This window comes from Phocoena phocoena, chromosome 5 (genome assembly GCF_963924675.1).
Source record: "Phocoena phocoena chromosome 5, mPhoPho1.1, whole genome shotgun sequence".
Lineage (NCBI taxonomy): Eukaryota > Metazoa > Chordata > Mammalia > Artiodactyla > Phocoenidae > Phocoena > Phocoena phocoena.
The window spans coordinates 68652347-68673629 of record NC_089223.1 but is presented as its reverse complement, the minus strand read 5'-3'; the positions used below and the strand labels follow the sequence as shown (position 1 = coordinate 68673629).

The window sequence follows — 21283 nt, the reverse complement described above, 5'->3', positions numbered from 1 at the left end:
ACAAAATCCATGAAGCCTGGAGACTGTGATTTACACACATGAAAGAAGAAATAGATTTCCCGTTTAGCAGTGAATCAGTGACTAAGAAGCTGTTCAGTGTCTTCTGATTACTGACCCTTTTACCCTTCATGGCCTTTTTTTCTACTCATCATTCATTGAGTAATCGTGTATTCTTGTAAAATGCAAAATCAACTTACATGCAATCAGGTATGGACACAAGAAATGCTTGTGCTCTCGATTTCAGGACTCACAGTCTCATACCTTAGCACTCACGGGACTGTAGTTTACTCATTATTTTGTTAATAGTGTGGCTTTGCTATAAAATAAGTTGCTGTTTTCTTTGCTTTAGTACTACAAGATTTTAAATGTTGCAGCAAACGAAAGAAAGAAAACACGTTTGAAGGCTGGTGTCAAAAACCATCAGCTGTACTTACAAAAGCCGTTGTGCAGCTTCTGAAATGAAGTTTATTGCTGTAAATATGTACAATTTATGTTAGCCTGTTTATTCCTAAAACACAAATAAAACTTTTTTTTATTAAAAATGCCTACATATAAAAAGCTTACTTTGTACTATGTTTAAAAACATGCAAGATTTCAGGCATATCTTTTTATAATCCTTAAAAATGTTTAGAATTCTGAATCTTTCATTTGGGAGCTTTTATTATAAAATTTAATACAAAACAAAATCCCTTTATTTGGAAGAAATTCTTTGCAGTATTATCCAACAATTGGGAGAAAAATGCCAGCACTCTTCCAGGAGCTTATTTCTGTACCACTTTGATTTTTTTTTTTTTTTAATATTCTTTAAGATAACATGCCTTACAAACATTTGAACATATGGAGTGTTTACATATTAGGGAATAAAAAAAGAAGAAATGAAGTTTCCTTGTATTCAAAAATGATGCCTAAAACGGACTTTAATAGCATCCATTTGTGAGGTGCATTATGCCATATTTCTTTTAAAAATCTCCACTGTAAATATGAATAGTAGAGTTGGCCTATTTGTCAGTCTTTCCTAATTTGAAGACTTCCAAACTCTGAACTCATTCTCTCCCTTCACAAATAATATGTTGACAATAAAATAATGAACAGACAAAAGGTGTGAAGCTCATTTATCCGTTAATTGGTGATTAGTAGAATAGCTTTTCAATAAGAGTCTAAATTCCAGCCTAGAGATGGCTTTAACATTCATCCAGCAATATAACTGGGAATCTGCACTTGATCACCAGAGCCTTGGCCTGCCAGGGGTTTAGACACCCTACACTTGGCTACTCTTTCCAGAAGACTATGTTATACAACGGGAGAAAGAAATGACCATCCAGTTTTACTTAAATTAGAAAGTAACAAATATATACATAGCATTTTTAGGATTTGCTATAGGGATTATAAATAAGAAGAAGCTAGCGTAAGGTAGGTGTTTGTATATCTCTGTTGTCACTAGTACCAGCCAAGAATATGGAGAAATTGGAACCCTTGTGCACTTTTGGTGGGAATGTAAAATGATGTCATGGCTATGGAAAAAAGTATGGAGATGTCTCAAAAAATTAAAAATAGAACTACCATGTGATTCAGCAATCCCACTTCAAGGTATTTAGCATAAATAATTGGAAACAGGCTCTCAAAGAGATATTTGCACTCCTGTGCTCACTGAAACATTAGTCACAATAACCAAGAGGTGAAAACAACTTAAATGTCCGTTGACAGATTAATGGATTTTTTAAAAATGTGGTATATACATGTAATGGAATATTATTCAGCCTTTAAAAAAAAGAAGGAAATCCTGAGGACATTATGGTAAGCATATGGAATATGGTAGCTATAGAAGGACAAAGGCTGCGTGATTCCATTTATGAAGTATCAAAAGTAGTCAAATTCTTGAAGCAGAAAGCAGAATGGGGATTGCCAGGGACTGGAGGAGGGAGAAATAGGGAGTTGCTGTTCATGGATAGAGTCTCAACGCTGCCCAACAATGTATATACATGTTAACAATACTGTTAACAATGCTGTACTGCAGACAAACATTTAAGAGTAGATTTCATGTTATGTTTTTTGCCACACTTTTAAAAAAAGAAAGAAATGCAAAGTGGTATAGCCACTTTGAAAAAGTTTGACAGTTTCTTATAACATTAAACATAGTTGTGCAAAACTGGGGCTTCCCTGGGGGCGCAGTGGTTGAGAATCCACCCGCCAATGCAGGGGACACAGGTTCGAGCCCTGGTCCGGGAAGATCCCACATGCCAAGGAGCAGCTAAGCCCATGCGCAACAACTACTGAGCCTGTGCTCTAGCCCGTGAGTCACAACTACTGAGCCCGCGTGCCACAACTACTGAAGCCCATGCACCTAGAGCTCGTGCTCTGCAGCAAAAGAAGCCTCCGCAGTGAGAAGCCCGCGCACCACAACAAAGAGTAGCCCCCCCTCTCCACAACCAAAGAAAGTCCACACAAAGCAACGCACACCCAAAACAGCCAAAAATAAATAAATAAAACAAATTTATTTTTTAAAAAAACAGTGTGCAAAACGATCCAACAATCACATTCCTAGGTATCGTTCAGTTAGTTTCAAAACTTAAGTCCACACAAGAACTTGCCTGCACATGGTTACAACAGCTTTATTCATAATTACCCCCAAAATGAAAAGAACCAATTTCCTTCAACAAGTGAACATAAACGGTGGTACACCTATACAATGAAATACTTCTCAGAGAGAAAACAGAAATGAGTTATTAAGGCAAAAAGACCTGGAAGAAAAGCATACTGATAAGTGAAAGAAGCCAGTCTGAAAAGACTACACACTACATGATCCCAACTACACGACATTCCAGAAAAGGGAAAACTATAATGACATTAAGAAAAATCACTAGCTGTCTGGGGTTCTGAGGAAGATGGAGAGGGACGATTAAGTAAAGCATAGGGGATTTTTAGGGTGTTGAACTATTCTGTGGAGTCAGTACATGTGTTAGTTAGTTCACAACCTCGGGAGTTTCCCAAGTGTAATCGGAAACCAGCCCCCACCCATGCAGGGCAAGGATCTCTTGCCCTGTGAGAGGTGAACCACTCCAGATTAGTAGGTAGTGGTTTTAACAAGAAAGGCAACTTCCAAGACTTGCCTTGGGCGGCCACCAAGACAAGTAGATCTCTGCCTCAACCCACCCAAGTCTTAAAAGTTTACATAGAAGCCTTAACTGGATTCAGTCACATATACAGTCCAGAGAGTCTCAATACCACATTATCACCTCTGGGCAGGATCCTTGGGGCAGCTTGTGGGAGTGGAGAAAACAAGTGGAATGCACATTCCAAGGACAGGGGAGGGGGCAAGGAGCCTCCTATTGCCAGGGTCCAGCTCACGGGTCAACAGCTGGTCACATCCTCTCGATGACCTCCCCCAACAACATGACATTAGGCATTTGTCAAAACTCAGAACTGTTCAACAAAAAGAATACACCTTAATGTATGCAAATTTAAATGTAAGAAGTTGGGGGATCCCAGCAAGGAAGACAGATTACAGCAAAAAATCTCACTGTATTACAAATGTATAAAACAACCTCACGAAGGGAGTGGGGAGGAGAGGTACCGACCCAAGTAACTTGGAAATGAGTGGAGTCTGTGAGACTAAAGGCAAAAGAAATAAATCCTTCCTGGGAAGAAATAGAAAATTTCCCCCTCCCACACAGGGGTACAGATTAACAACCTTGACTGCTATATATATTCTGGAATGAATGGTGAATGGGGGGATTCAGGTTTCTCACTGCTGGAATGTGAATTCACAGATAAGGGAGGGTAGCAGGCTAGAATGATCCCTGTGTAATGAAGCAGAGTTGGAGACATCAGGAGGAACTCATATGCAGCTTTAATATACAGATGATTATATAAAGAAGTATTTATAGATATGTGTATATACACAGGTTAGTTTACATGCATGGATTTCTTTGTTCGGTCAGCTGAGAGGGCCCAAAAGAACAACAATGAGCACACCCAGCTTGGTTTCTAATACCATTCTTCAATAAACTGAACCAGGGCTTCTTGGAGAAATGGTTGATTCTAGGACTGGGAAGGAAATTGACAAGATGAGCGTGGAGCATCTTGTATTGCCAGGAAGTTAAGGAGATAATATAAAATAAATAAATAAAATCCACCTCAAGGGTATGTCAAAGGACAAAGGAGCCAAGTGAAGAGCTCCAAATGGCCAAAGCTGAAACAATTTAAGTAATAAAATAAGTAATACTGGATTATAACCCAAAGTATAAAATAAATATCCATGAGTCCACACTATATAAATGATTAAATTAATTAATAAAGAGACAAATCTATGTGGAAGAATTCCAAAGCATTTATGTAACTATTCGGATCTCAAGGAGGGGGAGCCTAATTCCTTAAGTCTGGGTTGTACATAGTGGCTTCCTTCCAAAGAGGACAGTATGGAAGAAGGAGAAATAAAGAATAACTTTACAGTGAAGAAACTTGACAAACACTACCTCCGCTGGGTGATCAAGGTCAATGTCAATTCATAAATACTGTTAAGAGTCTGTACCCTTGAGATGATGTGATGTAAATGGCACTTGACCTCTGTGATCTTCCTGCCCAAAACCCACAAGCCCAGTGTACACAGAAGAAAATTATTAAATTCCAATAGAGGGGCATCCTACAAAATATCTCACCCATATTCCTCAAACTATCAAGGTCATCAAAAACAAGTATGGGAAATTATCACAGCAAGAGAAGCCTAAGGAGACATAATAAATATGAAATGGAATCCTGGAAGAGAAAAAGGACATTAGGTAAAAACTTAGGAAATCTAAATAAACTATGGAATTTAGTTAATAATAATGTATTGATATTAGGTCATCAATTATAACAAATGGACCATACTAATATGTTAATAACAGTGGAAACTGGATGTGGGGTATATGAGATCTCTTTGTACTATCTGCTTCATTTTTCTGTATATCCAAAACTGTTCTAAAAAAATTAACTATTTACAAAAAAAAGACAAAGAAAAAAAAAAGATAAGCCACAGATTAGGAGAGAATATTTAAATACTTTCAAGGCACATATGTGATAAAGACTTGTATCCAGGCTATATAAAGAATTCCCAAAACTCGGAAGAAAACAATCCAATTTAAAAATGGGAAACTGATCTGGACACTTCACCAAAGAAGATATACAGACAGCAAATAAGCACATGAAAAGATACTCAACATCATTAGGGAAATGAATATTATTAAAACAACTATGAGGCACCACAACACACCTAAGAACGGCTGAAGTTAGAAAGACTGACCATACCAAGCGTTAGCGAGGCGGTGGAGGTGGAACTCTCATAGACTGTGGTATGGAATGTAAAATGTAAAAATCACTTTGGAATACAGTTTGGCAGTGAAAAGATAAACATACACCTACCACATGATCCAGCCACTTCACTCCTAAGTATTTACTTCCGAAAGAAAGCATATGTCCATACAAAGACACAAACAAGAATGTTCATAGCATTCTGTGTATTGTAACAGCCAAAAACTGTTAACAACCAAAACATCCATTAACAGGTGAACAGATAAACAAATGATGGTGGAATTCTACAACAGAATACTTCTCAACAATAAAAAGGAATGAACCACTGATATATGCAGTATCATGGATGAACTTAAAATAATACTGAAAGAAGCCAGATCACACAAAAAAAGAACATACTGTATGATTCCATTTATACTAAACTCTGGAAAATGGGAACTCATCTATAATGGCAGGACGCAGATCAGTGGTCGTCTGGGGGGAAAGGGCGCAGGAGTAAGGATTACAAAGGCGTAGGACGACACTTTCAGGAGTGACTGGTTGTTCACCACCTTGAGGTGATGCTTTCATGGGTGTGCAGACGTCAAAACTGATCAGACTGCCCACTTTAAATATATGCAGTTTGTATCAGTCAGATTTCAATAAAGCATTTACATATGGTACTGTAGTAATAATGCAGTGAGAGAAGGACTAAGCAGAGTAAGGTTTTTCCCTTCTCAAAGGAAGGACTTTGTGGAGGGTTGAAATTCTGAAGGACCCTGTATCAGTATTATTGCAAGTGCTCGCCTACAAACTGTTACTGGTCCACGACGACATAAGGAATTTGCACAAGAAGGTAAAACAACTACCTCCCAAAGCACGCTGGTTAGTTCGGCTGATTTTTTTCTTTTCCTGGCCAAAATTTCTCAGTGAAGAAAGAAGTATATTGATGAACATTGTGGCACAAGCTCCACATCTAATCACCAGGCTGTAACAAACAGTTCATAGGGTGGCATTAGCCTACAGACACGTTTTGAGTAGCACCGTCTGAACTGTACTCACTCTTATTAATCTCACTAAGCCTACCCTCATCTGTATGATGAGAATAAGAGGAAATGCTCTGGACACCTCGAATAATCATCTGATGATGCTCTAATGAATCATACATCTTGCAAGAATCAGGTACCAGTGATGTGTTACTGAGTTATGTAGAAAGTCATCTGAAATAAAGCAATATATAAAAATAAAATATTTTTTATTTGCTCAAAATGCTTGTTTTTAAAGTTAACTGAAATTAAAAATGGTCTGTTTTCCAATGAAGTTGTTAACATCCAAAACTTCATTAAGAGTTTGTAACAAATTAAGAGTTTACAACAGATGTGGTCTATATACAGTCTTAGCTGACATTTGGATCGTAGTGTATACTCTATACAATGACATGTATTCTTTTTATCAGAGCATACTCTCCTGATCAGACACAGAAATACAGAAGTTACAGTGTTATTTTCATTTTTATCTATGTTCTAATATGAGATTTTAGTTTCTAGAATTCAAAACTCAAAATCGTTCACACAGATTTAGTGTTTTTTCACGTCTGGAGCACTTCTCTAAGAAATTTTACATTTTATAAACTTTCCTTTGAAATACGAGAAAAACATGGAATCTCCTGAGTTACAGATGTAGCTTATACATTCTTCAAAAGTTATTTTTTTAAAATATCACAAATTAACCATATATATCCATAATAAACATCCTTGCTATTCACATAGTTCTTTAAGCAATATTCAAGTATATTTGTGCTTGTAAGTTTACATGACTTTAGAGCCTACTTTTAGCTTTCAATAAAACTGTATATCTGTAAAGGTTTCTCAAATATGTAATAAATGAAGCAAAACAGTCATTATGAAAATATAAACTGCTATTATAGCCTTTTCATCTTTCATGTTTTTATGCATTTCTTGTCAACCATATAATTTCCTGTTCTTTAGGGAAGTTGATAAATTGTTGTCTTTGTAATCTCAACACTGCTGCTTTCTCAGCAGGCCATAAGAGTGTATCACAGGTTTCCTAACACATGGTATTCACTCTGCCGTATCAGCTGTAGCAGTGGAATCCGATAATATTGGTATTCATCACTTCCAGTTATTTCAACTGCAGGACCACCTTAAAACACAAAGGGAGGGAAGGGCGGGAATCAGGTTATCCCAGAATGATGCCAGTATCTGCTGAATGAGATGCTTTGAAATCTCTGAAGAAGGGGCTGGAGAACTGACAAGTACAATGCACAGAAGGCACAGGTCTGCCAGGATCCATGCTTCAGACTCATCTAACATTTACACCAGGCCCTGCCACACACGCCTCCAGACTTGTAGCCTCATCCAAAGGCAAGCCAGGCTACCAGTTTGTTACTGGGCACGTGGACCGGTCATCAAGGCACCACGATGGCCGAGTGACTACAGAGTATGGAGGGAAGATGAAGTATACCAGAGTTTCAAAAAGATCGAGCCAAGATGGGTTAGGGGCAAGAGAGGTTGGTAAGAATAACTGACTTTAATCCTTGAGACACGATCACTAGAGACGACGCTCGGCAACAAGGAAAGGAACATACGCAACGCAGGGAATTATTTTTATGTCTTCCTCACAGCAGCAGTTTCTACTGTCTAAATATTATTTTTCACATTAGTTAAACACTCGGAATTGTTACTGTTACTTAGCCATTCCTCTGTAAATGTAAAGCTTTTGGTCCTTCATTAGCTCTATTTTGTCTCAAGCTGATTTCTGTCCTAATAACTACAAACCATATTTTGTCTCCGGTACTTAAAGCGATTTTCTACCATTTGTCCAGTAAATAAGACAATCTTTTTCTTCAAGATCATTAACTATTTTTAATCATTAAATGTCTTCAGAATCAACTAATTTCACAACTCCAAGTTAAAAAAAATTTTTTTACCATTAATGAGCACTGGAGCAAAACAAATCTAGCTGTTATTCTTTAAAAAAAATAACTAACTGATAAATTATGTTCTATTAATGTAAATTAAAATTATAATTAATGTAATATCTAAAACTAGAGAAGAACATATCAAAGTATCTTCTGTGCTTGACATAAAATATCAGGAACAAAAGAAATATTAAACAAAATGATTCGTTTTTCTTATATTGCTCTAATGGTATCAATCAGAAATTAAATATTTTGAACCATACAAAAAAATTAAAACACATACCTTATTAGCTGCTTCCAAGGAATTTATTAGATTCTGCAGCTCTTCTTTACTCATTTCAACAGAATACGGCTTGACTTCACCATCTTCTTTCACATCTAGATGAAGGTTTAAAAGTGGCATTTGTAGTGTAGCAATCTTGTCACTAGAAAGTGCAAGCTGTTTAAAATGAGAAAAATACTAATTAGTAAGTAGTATTAAAAAGGAATATATTACATATGCATCAGAGCTTACAAACAACACGTTAGAAAAAAGCGTGCTCCTGTTTGCTATGAAGTACAGGGAAATGTGAAAGGAGTAAAAGAAATTAAACCCATGCCAAACCAGCATATATCTGAAGAACAGAAAAAGAAAAGAGAGAAAGTAGTTTAGGGGAAAAAGACAACCAGTCAGGATTTTATGGTAGGAGTAGAAATCTAGAGCAGCGTTATGGCTGGGAAGTACTGAATGGGTCCAATGCATCAAGAAACACAGAATTTTAAAGAAGTGTAATGATAACAATAGGATGAAAGTCCGTGTACAAAGATAAAACTAAAAACACCGTTAAGTCTCAGAAATTAAGATGCTTAAATAATGAGCAGATAACTCTCTATTAAACTATTGAAAAATGTTATCAAGATACCATCTTTGATCAGAGCCACTCAACAAAAACATATGACACTTTTACCTCTTCTACTTTCTGTCTAGAGGAAATGGAAGAACCAACTGTTTACGATACTAAAGCTTTTTGAAACAAGCATCATAGCTTCACTGGCAGATAGCAAAGAGAAACTCAGTTTTCCTGGAATCTGAGCCAGTAACCCCACAATAACTGCATTTTGGAGTGCTACCACTTGCAAAAGTTTACTTGGGCAATAGTAAAGGACTCCCTCCCTGACAACCAACCTCAAAGGATCTCCCTTGTGGTGCATACACTACAGGACCAAACAAAACCTTCACGTAGCTCCTCCATCCTCTCTCCAAAATACAGGACCCATAATATCTGAGAAAGCATCACCTTCAGGTTGTCCGCCTCATCAATAATTTTCCTCAATATTTCCAACAAGTGGTTTCCCAGCCTATGTTTGAGTACCAGCTATGAGAAGAAGTGTGCTAACTCAAAAACAGGTTAAAATAATTTTCAGGGCTTCCCTGGTGGCACAGTGTTGAGAGTCCACCTGCCAATGCAGGGGACGTAGGTTCGTGCCCCAGTCCGGGAAGATCCCACATGCCGCGGAGCGGCTGGGCCCGTGAGCCATGGCCACTGGAGCCTGCGCGTCCGGAGCCTGTGCTCCACAACGGGAGAGGCCACAACAGTGAGAGGCCCGCGTACCGCAAAAAAAAAAATAATAATTTTCAGATACGTATAGTGGTTAAATTATTATTTCTTAGGTTGAATTGAAACCTATCTTATTACAAATCATATACTTTAGCCTTTGTCCTATTCGCCAGAGCCACAGAGTACATATCTATTCCTTCATCTACATGACTTTTAGTCCTTTAATGACTTAAAGCTTTACTTAATTAAATTTATTATACTTGTAATTTATTATACATGGTTTAGATGTCTGCAGTGCACTTACTGATGCCCAAGTTAACACAAAAGATGTAATTTTAATTATCTTTGATACATTTTTAGGAAAATGTATTCTCAAAAGTACAGAAATTTTAGATATATATTACAAAAAATAAATCTATTCAAAAAATGAAATAAAAAGCATAAATACTCATAAATAAATATATTCCCACCTTTAACTGCCAATCAAAATCCTGTAGCTGTGAAGAGGAAATATCAACTATCTCTTCCAACAGAGCCTGCTTGATTTCATCTTTCCTACTTTTTAAGCATTTCATGATAGCTTCTTGATGAGATGAATTCAACTGATCCAACTGATGAGATATCTATGAAAATAAAAACAGATGGTCAGAAAATAAGTGAAAGGGCCTATTTATTTTTTTAATTTTTATTGGAGTATGGCTGCTTTACAATGTTGTGCTAGCATCCACCACACAACAAAATGAATCAGCCATACACATAGAGATATCCCCTCCCTTTTGGACTTCCCTCCCATTTAGGTTACCGCAGTGCATTAGGCAGAATTCCCTGTGCTATACAGTATATTCCCATCATTTGTCTATTTTATACATAGTATTGATAATGTATATGTGTCAATCCCAGTGTCCTAATTCCTCCCACCCCACCCCTTCTCCCCTTGGTATCCATACATTTGTTCTCTACGTCTCTGTCTCTATTTCTGCTTTGCAAATAAGACCACCTATACCACTTTTCTAGATTCCACATATATGTGTTATTATACGATATTCGCTTTTCTATTTCTGACTTACTTCACTCTGTATGACACTCTCTAGGTTCATCCACATCTCTACAGATGACCTAATTTCACTCCTTTTATGGCTGAGTAATATTCCACTGTATACATGTACCACATCTTCTTTACCCATTCCTCTTTTGATGGACATTTAGGTTGCTTCCATGTCCTGGCTATTGTAAATAGTTCTGCTATGAACACTGGGGTGCATGTGTTTTTTTGAATCATGGTTTTCTCTGGGTATATGCCCAGTAGTGGGATTGTTTGGTCATATGGTAGTTCTATTTTTAGTTTAAGGAACTTCCATACTGTTTTCCATAAGTGGCTGTATCAATTTACATTCCTACCAACAGTGTATGAGGGTTCCCTTTTCTCCACACCCTCTCCACCATTTATTGTTTGTAGATTTTTTGATGATGGCCATTCTGACCAGTGTGAGGTGATACCTCATGGTAGTTTTGAGTTGCATTTCTCTAGTAATTAGTGATGCTGAGCATCTTTAGGGCCTTTCTGTTTAAAATGTAAACAACAGTCACACTCTCACATACCCTTTAAAATAGTAGTGTCAATAAATGAAAAAAAAACTTCTATAACCATGAAACAGTAAGATGAGGATGCATAACCAATAAACAAGAGGTTTTAACAAATTTCTGCAAAACAGAAAGTAAAGAGGGCTGACCAGTGAAGCAGAAAAAGAGTGAATACACTTGGAAACCACTAAAGCTGGTATACCTATATTAATGTATCAGAAAACAGACTTTGAGAAATAAAGCAGGATAGCAAAAGGGTTGTTCAACAGAAATACATATCACAAATGTGTGTGCACGTAATAACACCGCTTCAAAATATATAAAGCACCAAAACTTGGCAGAAAAAGAGAAATGGGTAAATCAACTTTCATAATTAGAGATGTTAACAAACCTCTCAGTAACTGATAGAAAGAGACAAAAAAATCAGTAAAAATATAGCATTGAAAAACATTTTCTGCTTAACCTAACTACACATAGAACACTACACCCTACGATTGCAGAATACATATTATCTTCAAATGTATATGGGACATCCCCGAAAATGAACCATATGCTGAGCCATGTCGCAAATCACAACAGATTTCCAAGGACTGGAACCATACTATTTATATTTTTGAGCCACTGTGTAATTAAATCATAACTGAAAAAAATTCCAAACATGTTGCTGAAAATTAAGCAACGTGGTAACACAGTACTAAGTGACAAAAGAAATACATCTTGCATAAACACTTACAGAGAAAAAGGAAACAAAACAAACTTCCTAATTCATCCCATGAGACCAGAATAAAACTTTATATTCTGAAAAAAAAATTATAGGAAAAAAAATTATGGGCCAATATCACTCAAATATAAATGAAAAAATCCTAAACAAAATATTGGCAAATCACGCGGAGCGGCTGGGCCCGTGAGCCATGGCTGCTGGGCCTGCGTGTCCGGAGCCTGTGCTCCACAACGGGAGAGGCCACAGTGGTGAGAGGCCCGCGTACCGCAAAAAAAAAAAAAAAAAAAATTGGCAAATCAAACCAAAAGTTACATTAAAAAAAGATAATACATCATGAGCAAGTTGAGTTTATTTTGGCAACGTAAGGTTAGTTTAACATTCAAAAATCAATGCAAGGCATCACATTAACAAAATAAAGGTGAAAATAATAAATAAATTCAGGAAAAAAGCATTTGATAAAATTCAATACCTATTAATGATAAAAATTCTCAGCAAAGTAAGAATTGTAGGAAGCTTCTTTAATCTAATCACGGATACCCATAAAATCATACAGCTGACACACTAAATTGTGAAATAGTGAACACATACATTCTCTGTAAGATCAGGAACAAGGCACTGCTTTTTTTTTTCCCCCAAAACTGTCCTGAAGGTATTAGCCAGTGCAATAAGAGGGAAAATAAAAGGTATTAAAATTGAAAAAGAAAATGATTGCATACAAAAAAATCCAAAAAAATTTATAAACCATTATATATAAATAAATTTAGAAAGACTGTTGGACACAAAGTATATAAAAATCAACACTCTTTGCACATACTAGCAATACACAACTGGAGAGCAAAATTAAAGAACATTAGAAACATCAGTTACTTAGAAATAAATCCAACAAAATATTTGCAAGACCTCTACACTGAAAACTACAAAATATTAGAGTGAAACTGAAGTTAATCTAAATAAATGGAAGGTCATACCATATTCATAGATCAGAAGGCTCAATACTGTTAAGATGTCAATTCTCTCCAAAACAGTCTAGAGATTCAGTGCAATCCCATGCTATGCACTTAATGTCCCCTAAAAATTCATGTTAAAACTCTGACCTTCGGGCTTCCCTGGTGGCACAGTGGTTGAGACTCTGCCTGCTGATGCAGGGGACATGGGTTCGTGCCCTGGTCCAGGAAGATCCCACATGCCGCAGAGCGGCTGGGCCTGTGAGCCATGGCCGTTGAGCACGCACGTCCGGAGCCTGTGCTCCGCAACGGGAGCGACCACAACAGTGAGAGGCCCACATACCGCAAAAAAAAAAAAAAAAAAAAAACAACTCTGACCTTCAAGGTGATATCGAGAAATGGGGCCTTGGAGATGTAATCAGGTTTGGATGAGGTCATGCAGGTGGGACCCTCATGATGGGATTAGTGCCCTTATAAGAAGCACCAGAGAGTTTGCTCTCTGTCTCCACCCCTACCCCCACAGCCATGTGAGGACACAGCAAGAAGGCAATCATCTGCAGCAAGGAAAAAAGCCCTCACCAGGGACCAGAATCAGCCACACCTTGACTTTGGACTCCCTAGACTCTAGAACTGCAAGAAATTAATTCCTGTTATTTAAGCTACTCACTCCAAGGTATTTTGTTGTGGCAGCCCAAGCTAATACTCCCCATCAAAATTCCAGCAGGTTTTTTGGTTAAAACTGACAAGTTGATTTTAAAATGCACCTGAAAATACAAAGGATCTAGAGTAACCAAAGCAATCTTGAAGAAACACAAGGTTGAAGCTCTTCTACTACCAAATATCAAAACTTAATGTAATATGGCTTTAATTCTACAATAATTAAGACATTGTAGTATGGGCAAACATAGACAAACAGACTAATGGAGTGGAAAAAGAGTCCAGATAGAGAACCATACATATATGGTCACCTGATTTCCGAGAAAGGCTGCACAGCAATTTTATGGGGCAAGGATGGTCATTTCAATAAATGGTACTAGGTCAAGTGGATATCATATGGAAAAATTTGAATTTGACCCCTACTCCATACACAAATATTAATTCAAAATGCATCAGTGACATAAATGTAAAAGCTAAAACAATCAAGCTTCTACAAGAAAGCATCCAAAAACATCTTCATGGCTCTGGCACAAATATTTCTTAAACATAGCATTAATATCACTAACCATCAAAAGAAATACTGACAAATTGGACTTGATTAAAATTCAGAACTTCTATTCACCAAAAGATACTATTAAGAGACTGAAAAGGCAAGTAACATAAAAGATATTTAAAATACATATATCCAAGAACTCATATTCAGAATATCATCGAAATCAAAATGACAAACATACATAACTCCATTTTTTTCCCAAGTGGGCAACCTACACAAACATGCCCAAATGACTTTTGACAAAGGTACAAAAGCAATTCAATGGAAGGATACCCCATGACCCTGCAATTTCACTTCAAGATGTCTATCCTAGAAAAGCTGGTCCATGTGTGTACAAAAAGACACATACGAAATGTTTGTAGCAGCACTATTCATAATAATGAAAGAGGCAATGACCCAGCTGTTCATCAGTAGGGGGATAGAAAAATAAGCCCTACTAATTCCTATCATCAAATACTACAAGGGGTTAAAATACATAAACCAGATCTACATTTATGAACACTGGTAAATCTAAAATGCAATGTTGCAGAAAAATTACAAATAGATACAAACATTACCATTGACAAGTTACACATTTAAACAGCTCAAATAATTGTATATATTGCTAAAAGATGCAAATATTCACACAATATAGAATACAAAACACACACACAACTTCACAAGTGGTAATCTCCAGGGGGAGGGTGATATTTATGTGTATCTGTAATGCCTTGTTTCTAAAACACACACAAACCTGAAATACATAAATCGAAATTTTAACAACTGTTTAATTGTGGTAATGGGAATATAGGTGTCAGTTATATAACTTTCAGTTTTCTTCTATATGACTTAAATGTTTCACAATTTAAAAATATACAAACAACCAAAAACTACAAAAATCCAGAACTTCCACAGATTTTCCACTTACAATTATGAGGTTTTTATCATTATCTATTATACACTTAATAATGATGGCCCTTGTTTTATATAGTGCCCTGAAGACCAACTTAATAAAAAAAAATCTGAATACAAATTATTTATCATAAGGTATATAAATTTGAAATGAAGTTACCTCTTCATCAGATAAATTTTTACCAACTACAGCTTTGAAAAAGTTGGTAATGTCTTCTAGAACATGCACCCATTCTGTTGAATCCCAAACACTGTGATAATCCTGGTAGAGAGGATAAGTTCGGCCACAAATGCCATCAATTATTTTATGAAGAAGCTAGAGAGAAGAAAAAAGAGAAATAAATGTAATTATAAGTAAAATTATAAAACAGATTTATCTTCCTTGTAGCACATAAATGGTGTTGGGAGAAGTTCATGTTACCTTCAGGAGCAGCTGAGGTTGAAAAGCAACTATCCTTAACATTATTTTATTAATTAAAAGTTAGAGGGCTTCCCTGGTGGCGCAGTGGTTGGGAGTCCGCCTGCCGATGCAGGGGACACGGGTTCGTGCCCCGGTCCGGGAAGATCCCACATGCCACAGAGAGGCTGGGCCCATGAGCCATGGCCGCTGAGCCTGAGCGTCCGGAGCCTGTGCTCCGCAACGGCAGAGGCCACAACAGTGAGAGCCCCGCGTACCGAAAAAAAAAAAAAAAAAAAAAAAGAGCTTCACACACCCACACACACAAAAACAGACTTTCTGTAATTGTCCACCTTCAGAAGCTAAAATAATTTTATAGACACACTGTTGTTTCTCCAACGTTCCTGAAAGGAAGATGGTGAGTGTACAAGTTTCTCCTTGGGATTGCTTAGACATCGGATTTATACCAATAACGAAAAAACAAGGTATGACTCTTAGATCAAAGTCTTTTAACTGTAGATCTACACACCTCTTCTCTCCGTTTTCCACAACACCCACACTTATTTCTTTTGGTCCAAAAAAAGCCCTCGGCGCCTTTCTTTCTTTTTTACATTCCTTTCTCTCTACCCTACCTTAATGCCAGCAATGGAAACCCTAACACATATATAACTAAACAAAGTAATTAAGACTGGATTTTGGAACAAAACTGTCTCATCTGAATCCTATTTCCACTACATACTAGTTTTGCCAAGTTATTTAAACATTCTGTGCCTGTTTCCTCATGTGTAAAACGAGGATATCATCTATCCCTATAATGTTGTATGGACTGAAGAATACATGCAGATCACTTGGCACACTCCTGGCATTAAACACTGCTTGCCATTGTTATCCTTCATCATCTTATTATTATCATCATCATCACTATTACTACTACTACTACGGTACTACGTTCCATGCCTTTAACATATATTAACTGAGTACCTACTATACCAGCACTATTCTAGGCAAATAATAAATACGGTTTTCCTTCTCAAGGGATATTTGTGTCTTGTAAGAAGCATACTTGAACCCAAACAACTTGGAAATGCATTTAAGCAGCAAGGCTTCCAACTCTTTTCTCCTGGATCATAGTCCAGTCCATTTTAAGCAGTAACTCCTCTATAAACACCACACATATCGGAACAGAGATGAGCAACTGGTGACACTACTTCCAAATGTTGGCTAAAGCACTATGTGAACAGAAATTTTATTTATCATAAATTAACCAACATTTTCAACTTGAAATTCATTCAAAATTCTCTACCTATATTTCACCTTATCCCAAACTGTCCCCCATGCTAAAACAAAACTCAGAACTCAAACTGAAAAATAAGAGTGCTATCCTTTTGGAATATATTTTTTAAATTAATTCACAAATATGTAATGAGCACTTCATTCCAGTTATTAAACAAGTTAATGTAAATACAAAGAAAAATAACTATAACAGCTACCATTTATAAAGCCCGAATTATGTACCAAACACTGTGCTGATCTTCACTGTAACCCTGTGAAGTAAGCCTTGCTATTACCCCCATTTTACAAATGAGGAAACTGAGGATAAATAAGATAAGGTCCTACATATCAGAGCCTCAGTCCATTAGAGAAAACTAATATATCAATAAATAAATGTAATTTAGGATGATAAGAGTTATAATACAAGTTTACAGAAGGTACAAAACAGCACAGAGGAAGGAGGGGAAAGTATGTCTTAAAAGGATGAGTAGTTGGCCAAACAGGAGAAGGGCATTTCTAGTCACAAGCAGCTACATATGCAAATAAGTGTAAAACCACATGGCACAATTTGGGAGATGACAGCATACAAAGCTGGAGAGGTGGTGGAGGCCAAATCACAAAAGGCCTTGTATACAGTGCAAAAGAGCCAAAACTTTAATGTGTGTTCAATAGGGAAGCAACCTATTCGCATATCTGCATTATGGTTCTATAAATCTGCCAAAAGATCGGGAGCTATAAGGAGGGAAAAGGGAAAGAGGTGAGTCCAAAGGCTCCCATCTTCCATTTACTAGCAAGAGATTGGGGAGGAGGGGGTGTTACTGTCGAGGACACTCAAATTGGAGGCAGCAGGGAGGTAAAGAAGATGTGAAAAGGAGGACCAAGGATGATACTCAGAATTTCAGGTTGAATGACTCAGAAAGTGGCGGTGTCACAAACCAAAAATGAGGCTATAGCTACAAAAGGAGTAAGTCAGGGAGAAAATGAGGAGCTCAGCCAAGGATATACTGAATTTGAGACACCTGTGGTGTATCTAAGCAGTAGCCTGACACTCAGGGAAGAGAGTTTTGGATCCAGAGATTCAGGAGTCATCTACATACCTGGCAGTAAAGGTTATGGGCCTTATCTTTGTAGTACGCCGGTAGAATGAAGACAGGAGCAGGAAGCTAATGCAAGAGTCAAAGTCAACAGATCTGAGCATCTGCTTCCACTTTGCCACTTATTCCAATAGTTTGACAACTTTGGGTAAGTTACCCAAACCCTCTACTGACATTTTAGTTTCCTCATTTGTAAAATCAGAGAAAAGAGTTAAGATGGTTTTTCTTGATCCTGGTAGGATAAGTAAATTTATTCCCCTCTATCTCCCCACACTATCCCCATTGTAAATGGAACAGAGAAGGAAGGAAGGCGGAGATTTGGGACTTATAAAAGCTGCATATCATGGACACTGAAAGCCAGGCCACCATAGCCTGGGATCCAGATGTCAGGCCCAATGATAAAGCGAAGCTTAGTAAACATTAATTGATTCCTTCCTTCAGCAGACACTGATTAAGAAATCACCTTGGGCCAGACATAACTCTCAAGAACTGGGGATATAAACAAGGTATCTACCCTGAAGGAGCTCCGAATAAAAGAGGCCAGTGGCAAGAGGACCAGTTAAGCAGTTGTATTCAAGGAAGACTCAATCAGGCCTCAATTGCCGGGGGACAGAAAAGGTGGGAGTAAACATGTTAACATATTAATTACAAAACAAAGTGTTAGCACTCTGAAGTCAGAGGGCAAAGGACCACAGTTCCTAGAGCTCATGCTGAAACTCAGTTTTGCATATATATTGCCTTTTTTTTTTTAGCTGTTGGCAAATTTCCTTACGGTCAGGAGACCTGGGGCACTAAGGGTTTTTTCACTTGAAAGTTCAAGAGAGAAAAAACACTTCTCAGGCAGATTTTCCTCTTACAGCAACCATTGGGTTTTCTTCCTTTCACACAGGTCACAGTCAAAATTTCGTTATATGTACTTACCGTCTCCACATTTCTCTCACCTTTCAAACTAAAAGTCTGCTGCTGCCAAAAACAATACTGTAAACTGCCAGGGCCTTTGGTATTAAGACTTAACACAGGAGCATGGTATACAGAGACTCCCGCTCACCTGTCCAGACTTAGTCTCCCTGCTCTGCTTCCCACTCTGAACTCCAGCCTCTAAAACTAGAGCAGGTCCTGAAATTTCCCTGGGGCTGGCTTTCTTCTACCTTTGCACCTGCTATTCCCTGGCCTGAAACTCTCTCTCTCCCCTCTGCCCAGTCTGGTTCCTACTCCTCTTACAGGACCCAAGCTAGAAATCTAGGCAGCCGCTCTGGAAAACCTTCCCTTGCCCCTTCAAATCTCGGTTGCTACCTCTCCCACGAACTCCCTACTGGGTGACTCGGTTTGGTTTCCTTGTTAGATGACAAGGTCTACCAGGGTACAGGCTGCCTCGTTCACCATTTTACCTTATCCCATCAGGGCATTCAGCAGCACATAGTAGACTTCAATGAAAAATCGTCTGAACAAACAAATAAGACTGCTTTTTCCAGACTCTCATAAACCAGGTTACTTCTTAGACTGGAGTTGCCAACGTATATGTCACCTCCTGAGGTAAGGTCCACCTTGGACCACCTATCTAAAGTAAGTCTCCCAGTTTTGGTAGCATTTATCTTTTTTTTTTATTCTGTCGCCCTCAAGGGGGTATGGTATGCCTCTCTAGGTCACCAAAGCATCCCAAGCACCAGGCACTGTGCCTGGTACATAGGGAGCGTTGGGGAGCTTTGCACTGAATGAATCGTATACGAGACGTTGCAAACCAACCCGTACAGATTTTAAGTTTTCAAAGACTACGTGGCGACTCCACCCCCCGGCCCGGGTCACTTGGTCCCGGCCGCTTGCGGGAGAGAACAGGCAGTCCCCACTCAGGTGCGGGCGCGGCGCGGCGGGCGTCTGCGTGCAAAGCGCCCAGAGAGGCCCCTGGAGGCCGGGTCGCAGAGGTGGCGACCCAAGCTTCGGCCTCCTCAACTCTCCAGGAGACGCAGGGGGTGGGCCACCCGAAATCACACCCGTTCCTCCTCCTTCCCCTGGGAAGCAGGCGCGAGCCCCGCAAAGCCGTCCAGGTGGGGCCTGCCCCGCACGCCAGGCCTTCTCGGAGCCCGGCCCCGCGTAGCCGCCCCTAGCGCCCTCCTCACCTGCAGGCCCAGCTCGGCAGGAACCTTCTGCAGCCGCCACAAGGGAACCCCCTCTTCCGGCTCCATCCTGGCGAGTAGCGAGGCTGGGTCACATGACCAGTCCTGGCGTCTCCTTTGAAGCCGCGGCTCGCTCACGTGACTCTACCCAGCTGGTCGGGGTGGGCGGGGCGGGCCTGGAGACGCTGGAGCCCTTGTGCGCTTGCGCAGAGATGGAGGCCTCGCTTTCCCTATGAGTGAGGAAAATACTTTCTGCCCGTTGCGACGTTGAAACGTTTGTTACACACCCGTATGGTATTACGTGGAAGGCATATTCGCGAATCTCTCAAAGCAGTTGGTAACTTTGTTCAGAGTTTTATTAACCTTTCTCTGCACACTTAGAGTTATGGTTATCTTTCATTTCGGGGATTACAGGTGACTTTGATTCCCTTTTAGTTTTTCTAAATTTTCTATTCAAAGTTTTAGTTTTAAATGATTTTATTTAAAATGCTAGATTATGATTCCATCTAGTCCCTTTAATTTTGGCTTGAAAATTAGCCAAATCTTACCTGAACTCATCCCCTTCTTTCAACGTCTTGCTAAATGCAAGCAATAACAACCGACATACGCTGATAATAATCTGTCTTCCAATCGCATTGCCTAGAACTACAGTCTCAGTTGGCGTAGGTTCTGCCTTCCAAATCGTCAAAGGCAGTGCATAACATGAATCCCAGCTTTCTGGCCTGCCGCCATACACTAAATCAACTACATATTTTAGGTTATGTTACAGTACCTCCCACTCATACCAATTTCTGCGTTGGTCAGAGTAGGTTGACTAACAAAACAACGCCAAAATTTTAGTAGCTTAACATAATATTTTTTCTTTATATGTGTGTTAGTTTAATAATACAGGTATAGGTGGTTAGGAGGCTCTTTTAGTCTTCAAGACCTCAGAGTCCTGTCTGTTCAGTCACTGGGGAAAAAGCATGTGAAAGATAATAAAGGAGATTTTAATGTGCCAAATCTAGAAATGGGGAACATCATTTCTACCCGTTTCCATCAGCCAGAACCCAGTTTCATGGTAGCAACTAACTGTAAGGTAATCTGGAAAATACAGTTTAGCTGTGTTCCCAAGAAGGAAAAGAAACAGTTTGGTAAACACACAGTTTATGTCTACCACAATCATGCTGTTCAAAAGACAACTGAGAATGTCTAATACGAGGTATATCAACACTGTTACCAATCATTCTCTTTCACATTTTCATGTGGAACAATCATGCTTGGTAGCTTATTGTTAAAGTAAAATATTAAACCAGGCTCCAGCTAACATCTTGTACCT

The 21283-nt window shown here is 38.6% G+C and overlaps 1 protein-coding gene across 1 annotated transcript; it reads right to left on the bottom strand.

Moving 5' to 3' along the window:
• Positions 1–6611: 6611 nt before the first annotated feature.
• COMMD8 (COMM domain containing 8) lies at positions 6612–20034 on the bottom strand. Its single transcript, XM_065878203.1, has 5 exons — positions 19969–20034; positions 15252–15407; positions 10215–10367; positions 8490–8645; positions 6612–7428 (listed from the first exon to the last, which is right to left on the bottom strand). The coding sequence occupies exons 1-5, from the start codon at positions 20032–20034 to the stop codon at positions 7408–7410; spliced, it is 552 nt and encodes a 183-aa protein (XP_065734275.1). The 3' UTR covers positions 6612–7407.
• Between the last annotated feature and the right edge of the window lie 1249 nt (positions 20035–21283).